Consider the following 12,330-nt stretch of genomic DNA (forward strand, 5'->3'; position numbering starts at 1 on the left):
GGCGAAAAGGGCCCTTTCCTTTAGATTTACGTCGTCTAATTATAGCTTCTCTTTCTCACCTTTTCTCCACTCTGCAAAACTGCTGCCTCGAATTCTCCCCAGGGGAGTTTTCCACCCAGTAGCCATTATTTTCCTCCCTGTCCGAGGACACAGCCCACAACTTAACACAACTGTCTCAGCTGCAATTTAAGGGCAACTTTTTTTTTTTCTTTCCAGGGCCCCACCTATGGGATACGGAAGTGCCCAGGCTGTAGCTGCCAACCTTTGCCACAGCTACAGCAACGCCAGCTCTGAGCCACATCTTCGAACTATGCCACAGCTTGTGGCAACGCTAGATCCTTAACCCAATGAAGGAGGCCAAGGATTGAACCTGCATCCTTACAGGTACCAGTCGGGTTCTTAACCCGCAGAATCACCATGGGAACTCCTAAGGGCACATTTAGTCATTACCTAGGCAGCACCACCAACACAGTCAAGTGGGCGGGCAGCAATAAATATTATGGAGAAAAATCAATCAGAGTAAGGATGACAGAGAAGAACGGGCACTTGCTATTCTGTGTAGGGTGATTTCTTTCTTCTTTCCTTTTTGCTTTTTAGAGCCGCACCCTCGGCACATGGAGGTTCCCAGGCTAGGGGTCCATTCGGAGCTGTAGCTGCCACAGCCGCAGCCATGCAGGATCCTTAACCCACTGAGCAAGGCCAGGGATCGAACCCACGTCTTCATGAATACCAGTTGGGTTCACTAACTGCTGAGCCACGACAGGAACTCCTGCAGGATGATCTCTAAACCTCTCTGATAAAGTCACCTCTAACAGAGAACTGAACCAAGTAACGGGTCACGCAGGTATCTGGAGGAACCACGCTGGGGGTGGGGGGAGCGCACATGCGAAGGCTCTGAGATAGGAGTATAGTTGGTATGTGTGCGGGGCGGCAAGAGGTCAGTCCTCTGGGGTAGAGGGTGCGGTGAGTAAGTGACGAGGTCAGAGCAATAGCAGGGGAATGAAATCGAAGGCTCCGCTGGAAACGGAGCCACTTCATACTAATGCAAATGTCAGCTCCTCAGAAGTTAACACGACTCTGAAAATGCACGGACACGTTAACGTCACATGAAAACCCATATCTGTGTACAATGGGTACAGTTTATTCCATGTAAGGTGTACCTCTAAAGAGTTGATAAAAATGAAAAAAGAATAAACGGTCATGGACAGCACAGAGTAGGTGCTAGAAAAATCCTCAATTGGAGGAGTGCATATGGGAATAAGTTAGTGATGGCTCACCAGGGGCTGCCTCCCCTCCTCACACTCCAGGATTGCTCAGCATCTAACCTCGGATCGAGGCCTGGCCTAAGGCAGCCTACATCACAGGGCAGGGTGTGTGTGTGTGTGTGTGTGTGTGTGTGCGTGTGCAAATATGGATTGACTCATAGATACAGCACTGCCAGAATGACTAGGAGATGGATGGACAAATCCGCAGCCAGAGCTGAAGACTTCAGTATAACTCTTCCAGAAATGTATAAATCACGTCATAGTTGAGAAAGAATATAGAGTATTTGAACAACAAAATTATATATATATATATATATATTTCCCCCCCACCCCGTGCCCACAGAAGTTTCTGGGCCAGAGATTGAACCCACACCATAGCAGTGACCCAAACTACAGCAGTGACAATGCCGGATACCTAACCTGCTGAGCCACAGGGGAACTCCCAGAGAGAGAAATTTATTCTTTTCGAATATACATAGAATTTTGAAATGACCCAGCTTTAAGACCCAAGGGAAATCTCAAAAACAAACAAACAAACAAAAAACTGACCAAAAATGCTCACTAGGATACAATTAAGCTAGTAATCAGTGAATAAAGGACAATTGAGGAGTTTCTGCTATGGGACAGTGGGTTAAGAACCTGACTGCAGTGGCTTGGGTTGTTGTGGAAGTGTATGTTCGATCCCTGGCCCAGTGCCATGGGTTAAAGGATCTGGCATTGCCACAGCTGCGGCTTGGGTTCAGTCCCTGGCCTGGGAACTTGTATATGCTACGGGTGCAGCCATTTAAAAAAAAAAAAAAGACAACTTAAAAAAATCCCTTATATTTGGAAATTTTAAAATTTACACAAAAATAAACTACAAATGGATTAAAGCCCTAGATAGAAGACCAGACACTATAAAACTCTTAGAGGAAAACATAAGCCAAACACTCTCTGACATAAACGACAGCAACATCTTCTCAGATCCACCTCTTAGAGTAATGACAATAAAAACAAAAATAAACAAATGGGATCTAATCAAACTTAAAAGTTTCTGCACAGCAAAGGAAACCCTAAGCAAAATGAAAAGACAACCCACAGAATGGGACAAAATCTTTGCAAGTGAATCTCCAAAATTTATAAACTTCTGCAGCTCCATCCCAAACAAACAAACAACCCCATCCAAAAATGGGCAGAAGATCTAAACAGACAGTTCTCCAAAGAAGACATGCAGATGGCCAAAAAACACATGAAAAAATGTTCAACATCACTCATTGTTAGAGAGATGCAAATCAAAACCACTCTGAGGTACCACCTTACACCAGCTAGAATGGCCAGCATCCAAAAGTCTACAAACAATAAGTGCTGGAGAGGGTGTGGAGAAAAGGGAACCCGATTACACTGTGGGTGGGAGTGTCAATTGGTGCAACCACTCTGGAAAACAGTATGGAGATGCCTCAGAAAACTAAACATAGAGCTACCACTGGATCCAGCAGTCCCACTCCTGGGCATCTATCCAGAGAAAACCAGGACTCGCAAAGACACATGTACTCCGATGTTCACTGCAGCACTGTTTGCAGCAGCCAAGACATGGAAACAACCTAAATGTCCATCGGCAGAGGAGTAGATCCAGAAGATGTGGTACATATACACAATGGAATATTCCTCAGCCATTAAAAGGAACGAAATACTGGCATTTTTAGCGACATGGATGGACCTAGAAATTATCATGCTAAGTGAAGTCAGCCAAACAATGAGACACCAACATCCAATGCTTTCACTGACATTTGGAATCTGAAAAAAGGACAGACTGAACTTCTTTGCAGAACAGATGCTGACTCACAGACACTGAAAAACTTATGGTCTCAGGAGGAGACAGTTTGGGGGGTGGGGGGATGTGCTTGGGCTGTGGGATGGAAATCCTGTGAAATCAGATTGTTATGATCATTATACGACTACAGATGTGATAAATTCATTTGAGTAATAAAAAAAATAAAATTTACTTAAAAAAACTTGATTACAGAGGAAACCAAAAAAAAAAAAAAAAACCAGTACCTGGATAGTTTATAAGCCAATTTTATGTACCTTTCCAAAAACTGATCATCTGTTTTGTGTCGATTATGAGAAAAAAGTAAAAGAGGAAAAATCATACAATTCATTCTGTGAGTCAACAAAGTATAAGAAAACAGACAAAAAAAATTTCTAAGCCGATCTTACTTTTTTTTTTTTTTTGGCTTTTTGCCTTTTTCAGGGCCGCTTCCCGCGGCATATGGAGGTTCCCAGGCTAGGGTTCTGTAATTGGAGCTGTATCCGCCAGCCTACACCACAGCCACAGCAATGCGGGATCCGAGCCAAGTCTGCAACCTACACCACAGCTCACGGCAACGCCGGATCCTTAACCCACCGTGCAAGGCCAGGGACTGAACCTGCCGCCTCATGGTTCCTAGTCAGATTTATTAACCACTGCGCAGCGATGGCAACTCCTAGCCTATCTTACTTTTGAACACAGACGCTGGCGGGGGAGTGTGTATATGGAGTGGGTGCTGTAAGGCATTAACAGCTAGTGAATCCAGAGGAGGGTAGAGAACTGTTCTGAGGGCTTGAAATTTTTCAAAATAAAAATTAATACAACTTCTTAAAAAAAAAAAAAGAAAGAAACAGGAGTTCCTGTTGTGGCGCAGCAGAAATGCATCCGACTAGGGACCCTGAGGTTCTGGGTTCAATCCCTGGCCTTGCTCAGTGGGTTAAGGATCTGGCGTTGCTATGAGCTGTGGTGTAGATCACAGACGCAGCTTGAATCTGTGTTGCTGTTGCTGTGGCTGTGGTGCAGGCCAGCAGCTGTCGCTCTGATTCGGCCCCTCGCCTGGGAACCTCCATGTGCTGCAGGTGCAGCCCTCAAAAGACTAAATAAATAAATAAATAAAATAAAAAACCAACCCTATAGCAGTATTATAGGTTGCATTTTGTCTCCCCAAAAGATATATTCAAGCCCAAGCCCCACTCAGAATGTGGCTTCATTTAGAAATAGGGTTGTTACAGATGTAATTAGTTAAGATGGGTACTTCTAGAATAGGATGGGCCCTTCATCCAACACGAATGGTGTCCTTAGAAGGAGACGGAGGTTTGGATCCACCCAGAGAGTCACAGGGGAAAAGCCACGTGACCACGGAGAGAGGGATGGGAGGGGAGTCCCTGCAAGCCAGGGACTGACAGCCCAACCCGCAGCCGGAGGAGATGAGGAAGGACCATCCCCCACATCTTTCAGAGCGGCAGGTCCCTGCCAGCACCCTGATTTTGGATTTCTGGCCCCCAGAATTGTGAAGCAATGAATTTCTATTGTTTTACAACCTGGTCTTTTTTTTTTTTTTTTTTGGTTTTTAAGGCCATATCCACAGCATATGGAGGTTCCCAGGCTAGGGGTCCAATCGGAGCTGTAGCCGCCAGCCTCCACCACAGCCACAGCAGCACAGATCTGAGCCACATCTGCGACCTACACCACAGCCCAGGGCAACGCTGGATCCTCAACCCATGGAGCGAGGCCAAGGATCAAACTTGCATCCTCACGCTAGTCAGGTTCGTTCCTCCTGAGCCACGACGAGAACTCCCAAGTGGTACTTTCCTAAGGCAGCCCTGGGAAGCTAATACCGGCCAACATAATAACGTGGAAGTTTAGAACTGTTCCTGTTAAAGTCAGGAATAGGGAATGGATGCTTGCTATTTCCCCTTCTATTTAACCTTGGGAAGAGGGAAATTTTCTATTTTCAGTGGAGAGAAAATGCAACTGACCCTTAACGACTGAGTTTACTGAGGTTTCTGTTATAAAATCAAATATATAAAAGCATCTGATTCCTATATGCCAATAACAATTAGAAAATTCACCAGGGAGATCCCAAATCATGATTTACAAAACATAAAAAACCGAAATCAACAGGAATAAATCTTTACATGCAATATATTATGCATTCCATAAATATGTATATTATGATACATTAGAATATCACAATAGTCTATGGAGAAAATGACAAAACATTACTGAAAGAACATAAAAGTCAATCTAAGTAAGTGCACAGGATGGGAAGACATCATGAAAGGGAGCAAATTCTCCCCCATTTTAATCTATAAACTCAATGCAATTCCAAGGAAAAATCGCAGCAGAGTTTTTGTGGAATTGAACCAGGTGATCCTAGATAAGATGATTTTGCAGAATGACATGGAAATAATTGTCCTACCAGTCATAAAATTTCTTACCAAGCTATCCTAATCAAGAGAGCCTAGAAATATACAAGTACAATAATCGAGAAGCCAGAAATAAATGCAGGAATATATAGACATAAGTGATAGAAGCAGCATCGCACTCTATGGAGAAAATGCGCCATTGAATGAATGGGGATAACTGAGTATCCATAAAGGAGATGTTACCCTGGAGTCTTCTTACCTCACACCATTCCCAGGCCAATTCTAGCTGCATGAATCATGCAACGTAAAAAGCAAAATGTTAAACAATGTAAAACATCATTACGATCTTGGGGTCAGGAAGACTTTCTTAAGCAAGACACAAAAATCATAACAAAAAATACGGATAAATCTGATTATTTTATTATGAAGTTAAAGCTAGTTGCTATTTTACTGAAACTCCAAAATTTATAACAGCTCACATGCAGTAAAAGCTTACTTCTAGGGCGTTCCCGTCGTGGCGCAGTGGTTCACGAATCCGACTAGGAACCATGAGGTTGCGGGTTCAATCCCTGGCCTCGCTCAGTGGGTTGAGGATTCGGTGTTGCCGTGAGCTGTGGTGTAGGTTGCAGACGCGGCTCGGATCCCGCGTTGCTGTGGCTCTGGCGTAGGCCGGTGGCTACAGCTCCGATTGGACTCCTAGCCTGGGAACTTCCACATGCTGTGGGAAACGACCCTAGAAAAAGGCAAAAAGACAAAAAAAAAAAGCGTACTTCTACTCATTTTGTCCAAGGCGGGTTCCTGACAAAGGGGATGCTCCCCTCCCTGGGGTCACTCAGGGACACAGGTGGACAGAGTCTCCTCCATCTTCAACCCAAGGCCTCCCATCATTACAGTCGGTGCCACCCTCGTCACCCAGAAGGGGAAGTAAAGTGTGGAGGGGCCAGACCAACCTCCTAAAAGCCCTGGTCAGGAAATGTGGTTGAAACCTAGTCACAAGGCCATTCCTGCCAAAGGGAGGGTTGGAAAGTCCAGCCTGGCTCTGTGCCCAGCAAGAGGAAAGGAACTTCTTGGCAACATCTGTTCAACATAAGGCACCATCAACAAAGATGAGAAGAAAAGCCACAGTCTGGGGAAAGACATTCTCAGGGTATACAACACAGGGATTCGAATCCTAAAGGATGCCTTCCAATCAGTAACATTAGAACAAACAACCCAATCAAAAAATTGACAAAGGGAGTTCCCACTGTGGCTCAGCGGGTTCACAACCTGACATAGTGTCTGTGAGGAGGCGAGTTCAATACCTGGCCTCGATCAGTGGGTTAAAGGATCTGGCGTTGCTGTGAGCTGCAGTGTAGGTCACAAACGCGGCTCAGATCTTGTGCTGCTGTGGCTGTGGTGTAGGCCGGCAGCTGTAGCTCCCATTCAACCCTTAGCCTGGGAACTTCCATATGCCACAGGTGTGGCCCTAAAAAAAAAAAAATGGCAAAGGATATGAACAGACCAAATTCACAGAAAAGTCTATAAACAATCTATAAAAACATGAAAAAATACTCCACATTGCTAGTCATCAAGGAAATGCCAAGAAACTAAATGGTACCATTTGGGGACCAACTTTGGCAAACTCTAGAATGATTGGTAACACATATTCGATGACTGGTAACAGTGTCGGCCAGGCTCCAGAGAGAGGTCCGCCTTACACCCTGTGATGGAACTGTTAATTGATGCCACCTTTTTAAGGACAATTTGGCAGTATCCATCAAAATTTAAAATAAGAATTCCCTTTGCCCAGCAATTCCACTTTTAGCAATTTATCCTATAAGCACAAGCATTCATTTCCACAAAGGTATATATACACAAGAATTGCCCATGATGCATTTTTTTGAGTAATGATGAAAAATAAATACCACCAAACTACAAATGGCTAAATTATGGCGATCCATTATGGAATCCATACGGAGTATCATAATATACAGCAAATAAAAACAGGTAATTTCAGGTACTGTCATAGGAAAACTTCCAAAACATGAAACTGAAATTAAAAGAATAAGTCTCTTGGAGTTCCCATTGCGGCACAGTGGAAACGAATCTGATCAGGAACCATGAGGTTATGGGTTCGATCCCTAGCCTCCATCAGTGCGTTGAGCACTGTGAGCTGTGGTGTAGGTCACAGACGTGGCTCGGGTCTAGTATTGCTGTGCTGTGGCTGCAGCTCCAATTTGACCCCTAGCCTGGGAACCTCCATATGCCGCAGGTGCAGCCCTCAAAAGACAATAAAATAAAATAAAGTCTCAGACAATACAAATAGTACGATTCTATATATTTAAAAATCCTTAAAACTGTGTGTGTGCACACACACACATATATTAATGCATAAAGCCAAAGTTCTGAAAGGATACAACCCGTGCAGTTTTAGTGGTTTGTATTGTGTTTTGGACAATTATTATGTATTATTTATGTAGGTAAGTAAGAGAATGTCTAAATTGATCAGGCCGACATAGGAGAAGAGAATCAGCTTCTGCTGTTATGTGGCCCTCGACTCAATGAGGAAATACGCCTTGCTAAGGAACGGAGGTGTTTCATCAGACGGCTCGTAGCCTGATGAAATACCCTTAAACACTATGCATTTCCTTTGGTCCTGGTTTAACATTCTGCACACAACCCTGGGATCATCTGGGTTTCCAGGAAGCTTGCTAGTTGGAATCCCTCGGGACGCACACCGCTGCTCAGGGCTCACAGCTGAGCCCCTCCCCAGGCACTGCCCTTGGCGCAGCACGGAGCTGCCTGGTCCAAAGGGAGGCAGGAAGCGTTTTGCTTACCTGGACCAGGTGGGCGCTCTCTGCCTGTCTGTGACACCTTCCAAAGCTTTGGGATCTACGGCAGGCAGAGTTCGCCTGCATGAGCCCCGCCCTGCCCAGGGGGCTCCCAGCTAACGACCAAGCACATGGCATGTGGGCGACCAGGGAGGGGGTGAACAGGAGCTGGGCCATGGGGGCCCCTGCAAGACTCCGCTTTGCTCTGGGGCTCCCCACCAGCCCACATGGGGCTTCCTGGGAGCCACGCAGGAGACTGAAGGGCTTTCGACCTTCCCTCGTTCCCTGCCTCCCCCCACAGGTGTCAGGCCAGAAGCTTCTGGTCCACGCTTTTCCCTGCCTCCTTTATCCTTCACAGACATTTCTTTTCTTTTTTCTTTGGTCTGATAATTTTTTTTTTTTTTTGCTTCTTGAAATCTCCCTTTTGTTGTTGTTGTTGTTGTTGCTATTTCTTGGGCCGCTCCCGCGGCATATGGAGGTTCCCAGGCTAGGGGTCGAATCGGAGCTGTAGCCACCGGCCTACGCCAGAGCCACAGCAACGCGGGATCCGAGCCGCGTCTGCAACCTACACCACAGCTCACGGCAACGCCGGATCATTAACCCACTGAGCGAGAGCAGGGACAGAACCCGCAACCTCATGGTTCCTAGTCGGATTCGTTAACCACTGTGCCACGACGGGAACTCCAATTTTTTTTTTTTTAAGTTTTGTTAATGTGTGGTTGATCCACAAGGTTGTGATAATTTCTGCTATACACCAAAGTGATTCTGTCACACTTACCCACACACCCATTCTCTTCCAGGTTCCCTTCCCTCTCGGATGATCACGGGACACTGGGCAGAGTTCCCTGTGCTCCACAGCAGGGCCCCCCTGGCCAGTCTGTCCATACACCTCAGTGTGCATGGGCGTCACAGGCATTTCTCTGCAAACACTCCTCTCAGTTCATCTTGGCCTCTGCTCCTCCGACACCCTGAACTGACGCCCGACCCAGCTTCAGGGCTCCCCATCGGATACGCAGCTGCATCGCAGCACAGTGCTCCCCCCAAAGGCTTGCTTCCCTCGATCCTTTTCAGGCGTGGTTCCTAAGATCGCCCCCGTGGGGTCCTCTGCGTACAACGCCATCCCAGAGTGAGTTCCCCGGGGGACGTCTCCTGTAACGGGAGGCTGACATTATGGCCCCTGCCAAAGAATGTCTTCTATTTGAAATAACAAATTCACACCTGGGGGAGTTCCCGTTGTAGCTCACTGGTTAACGAAGCCGACTAGGAACCATGGGGTTGCAGGTTCAATCCCTGGCCTTGCTCAGTGGGTTGGGGATCTGGCGTTGCCATGAGCTGTGGTGTAGGTCGCAGACACGGCTCGGATCCTCCGTTGCTGTGGCTCTGGCGCAGGCCGGTGGCTACAGCTCCGATTGGACCCCTAGCCTGGGAACCTCCAGATGCTGCGCAAGCGGCCCTGGAAAAGACAAAAAGACAAAAAAAAAAAAAATTCACATCTGGAAGTAGAATATTTTCAGAGTCAACAGAAGATTAAAGATTCACATGGCTGCAGTGTATTTCCACTGCTCTGTGGATGCCAGGGGAGACACCGAGGGGCTCCACGAGGGTGGATTCTGAACGGGCAGGAAGAGCTCTGTGACCCCGGGCATGGGGGCAGGTCCCGAGCGCAACGCGCATACCTGATGCTCTCGAGGCTCCCACCAGCCGTGCTCGGATCAACCCTTCTCTCTTTTTGTTTCTTATTACTTTAATCTTCCCCCGAAATATTTCCAAGTGATAGTCCAGCTTCTCTTTCAAATCATCTGGGGAAAAAAAAGTCCGCACGACAATTTTAAACTGTAGCTACAGAAATGAAAACAACTTCTCATAATTTTGACTGCTTCCTAAAAACCAGCCTATTCCACAGAAGTTCTCACCTTCCAGAAACCTCAAATTTTATTGCATGAGCATCCACAAAACATGAACAAAAAGAGACGTAACATTGAAATCAATCAAAAGCAGGAGTTCCCTGGTGGTACAGCAGGTTAAGGACCTGGCATGGTCACTGCTGTGATGCAGGTTCTGTCCCTGGCCTGGGAACTTCTGCATGCTGTGGGCACAGCCAAAAAAAAAAAAAAAAAAGGCACATTTTTTTTTCTACTGAAATACCTCTATTTTAATAAATCACTTTTTTTTTTGTCTTTTTAGGGCTGCATCCATGGCATATGAAGTTCCCAGGCTAGGGGTAGAGTCATAGCTGCAGCTGCCAACCTACACCAGAGCCACAGCAATGCAGGATCCGAGCCACATCTTTGACCTGCACCACAGCTCAGGGCAATGTGGGATCCTTAACCCATTGAGCAAGGCCAGGTATTGAACCAGCAACCTCATGGTTCCTAGTCGGGTTCATTAACCACTGAGCCACAAAGGGAACTCCCGGGATCAACCTGATTAGATCGCTAACAGTTGTGGTCCTAACTTGGCAGTAACTTGCAGGCAGGTTATCACACCAGGCAAGTCTCAGACTAAGTGAGAAGGCAGATGCCCACATTGCTGGCAGGACCACCGTCAGAGGGAGAAACACAACACTGAGCATGGAGCCTGGTACCCGACAGTCACTCAGTACTTGGAGGTTCAAATGATGATGATAAAGGAGTTGAGTCTCTGGTGAGATGAATAAGATGCTTCAGAGGCTTAAATTTCCAAGTCCTAGAAATCTGGATCAGGAGGCTGATGACCCAAAGAAGAAGGTTCATTGCCGTCTTGACAGAAGGAAGGCTCTCCTTCCTTGTTTTTTTGTTTTTAATTTTTAAATTAAATTACAGTTGATTTACAATGTTGTGTCAATTTCTGCAGTACAGCACAGTGTCCCAGTTCACACATGTATGTACACTTCTTTTTTTTCTTCCTCCACTTTTTAGGGCCACACCTACGGCATATGGAGGTTCCCAGGCGAGGAGTCTAATTGGAGCTACAGCTGCCAGCCTACACCACAGCCACAGCCATGCAGGATCCGAGCCACCTCTTTGACTACACCACAGCTCACAGCAACGCCGGATCCTTAACCCACTGAGCGAGGCCAAGGATCAAACTTGCATCCTTACGGTTCTGTACACTCCCTTTCTTATATTGTCTTCCATCACGTTCTATCACAAGAGACTGGAGACAGTTCTCTGTGCTTACAGCAGCACCTTGCTTATCTATTCTAAATGTAAGAGTTTGCATCTCCTAACCCCGAGCTACCCATTCATCCCCCTCCCCCGCCCCCGGCAATCACGTCTACTCTCCTTGCCTGTGAGACTGTTTCTGTTCTTTTGTCCTTCCTTGTTTTCATTTCATTTTTTGGCCGAACCTGGGGCATGCAGAAGTTCCTGGGCTGTGATCGAACCTGCACCACAGGAGTGACCTGAGTCACAGCGGTGACGATGCCAGATCCTTAACTGGCCAAGCCACCGGGGAACTCCTCCTTGTTTTTATAAACAGTGCCAGGGCCCTGCTCAGAGGCAGGATAGGGGTGGTACCTCAGCTCAGATGCCTGCAACCCCCTCCCTAACGTCCAGGACGCAGAGGAATTCTGTGAGGCAGACCTAGGGGGAAATAAAGCTGTTCTGGCAGCAGCCGGGAGGCGGACGGATTGGGTTTTTCAGAAGATGGTCGTGCTGCTGGCTTGCAGTCGAGTGGGACCAGGACGAGAAAGGTGGACACTCGCAGGTCAGCCCTGGGCATGCCTCTCCTGCAACTCAATGGGGGCGGTCGTCGGGGCTCCTGACCCCTGCTATCGCAAGTGGAGGGACCCCATCTGCAGCGCCCACTGGTATCACCTAGACAAGACTAGCTGCTTTTTAAGAACGTTCTCCTAGAGCCCACGTGAAATCATCGTGGAATAAACGCTGGAGTGCGTCCATCCTGAGCTCCTTCCGAACACAGAACAACCCCTTTCCTGCATTTCCCGTGTTTGAGGTTCGGGGTGGGTCCAAGACTCAGCGCGTGGGTGGGGAGATGAAATGACCTCCAGCCAGGGGACCATCCGCCTCCTCCTATGGATCCAGGAGGAGAAGGAGGGGGTCTGGTCCGGCAGCACGATCATCTCTCAGCCACGAGCAGTGGTTCCCCGGATGCCGAAA

General features: G+C 47.0%; 1 protein-coding gene across 3 annotated transcripts in view; it reads right to left on the reverse strand.

Annotated features, from left to right (window-relative positions):
* The window catches only part of GALNTL5 (polypeptide N-acetylgalactosaminyltransferase like 5), an 86,486-nt gene that overhangs the window by 32,089 nt on the left and 42,067 nt on the right, over positions 1–12,330 (reverse strand). For all 3 annotated transcript variants that reach the window (XM_047763688.1, XM_047763691.1, XM_047763689.1), the window contains one exon: positions 9,907–10,029. In XM_047763688.1, the coding sequence (XP_047619644.1) occupies positions 9,907–10,029 (123 nt within the window). The remainder of the gene's footprint in view (positions 1–9,906; positions 10,030–12,330) is intronic.

The sequence above is a fragment of the Phacochoerus africanus genome, chromosome 16, assembly GCF_016906955.1.
Source record: "Phacochoerus africanus isolate WHEZ1 chromosome 16, ROS_Pafr_v1, whole genome shotgun sequence".
NCBI lineage: Eukaryota > Metazoa > Chordata > Mammalia > Artiodactyla > Suidae > Phacochoerus > Phacochoerus africanus.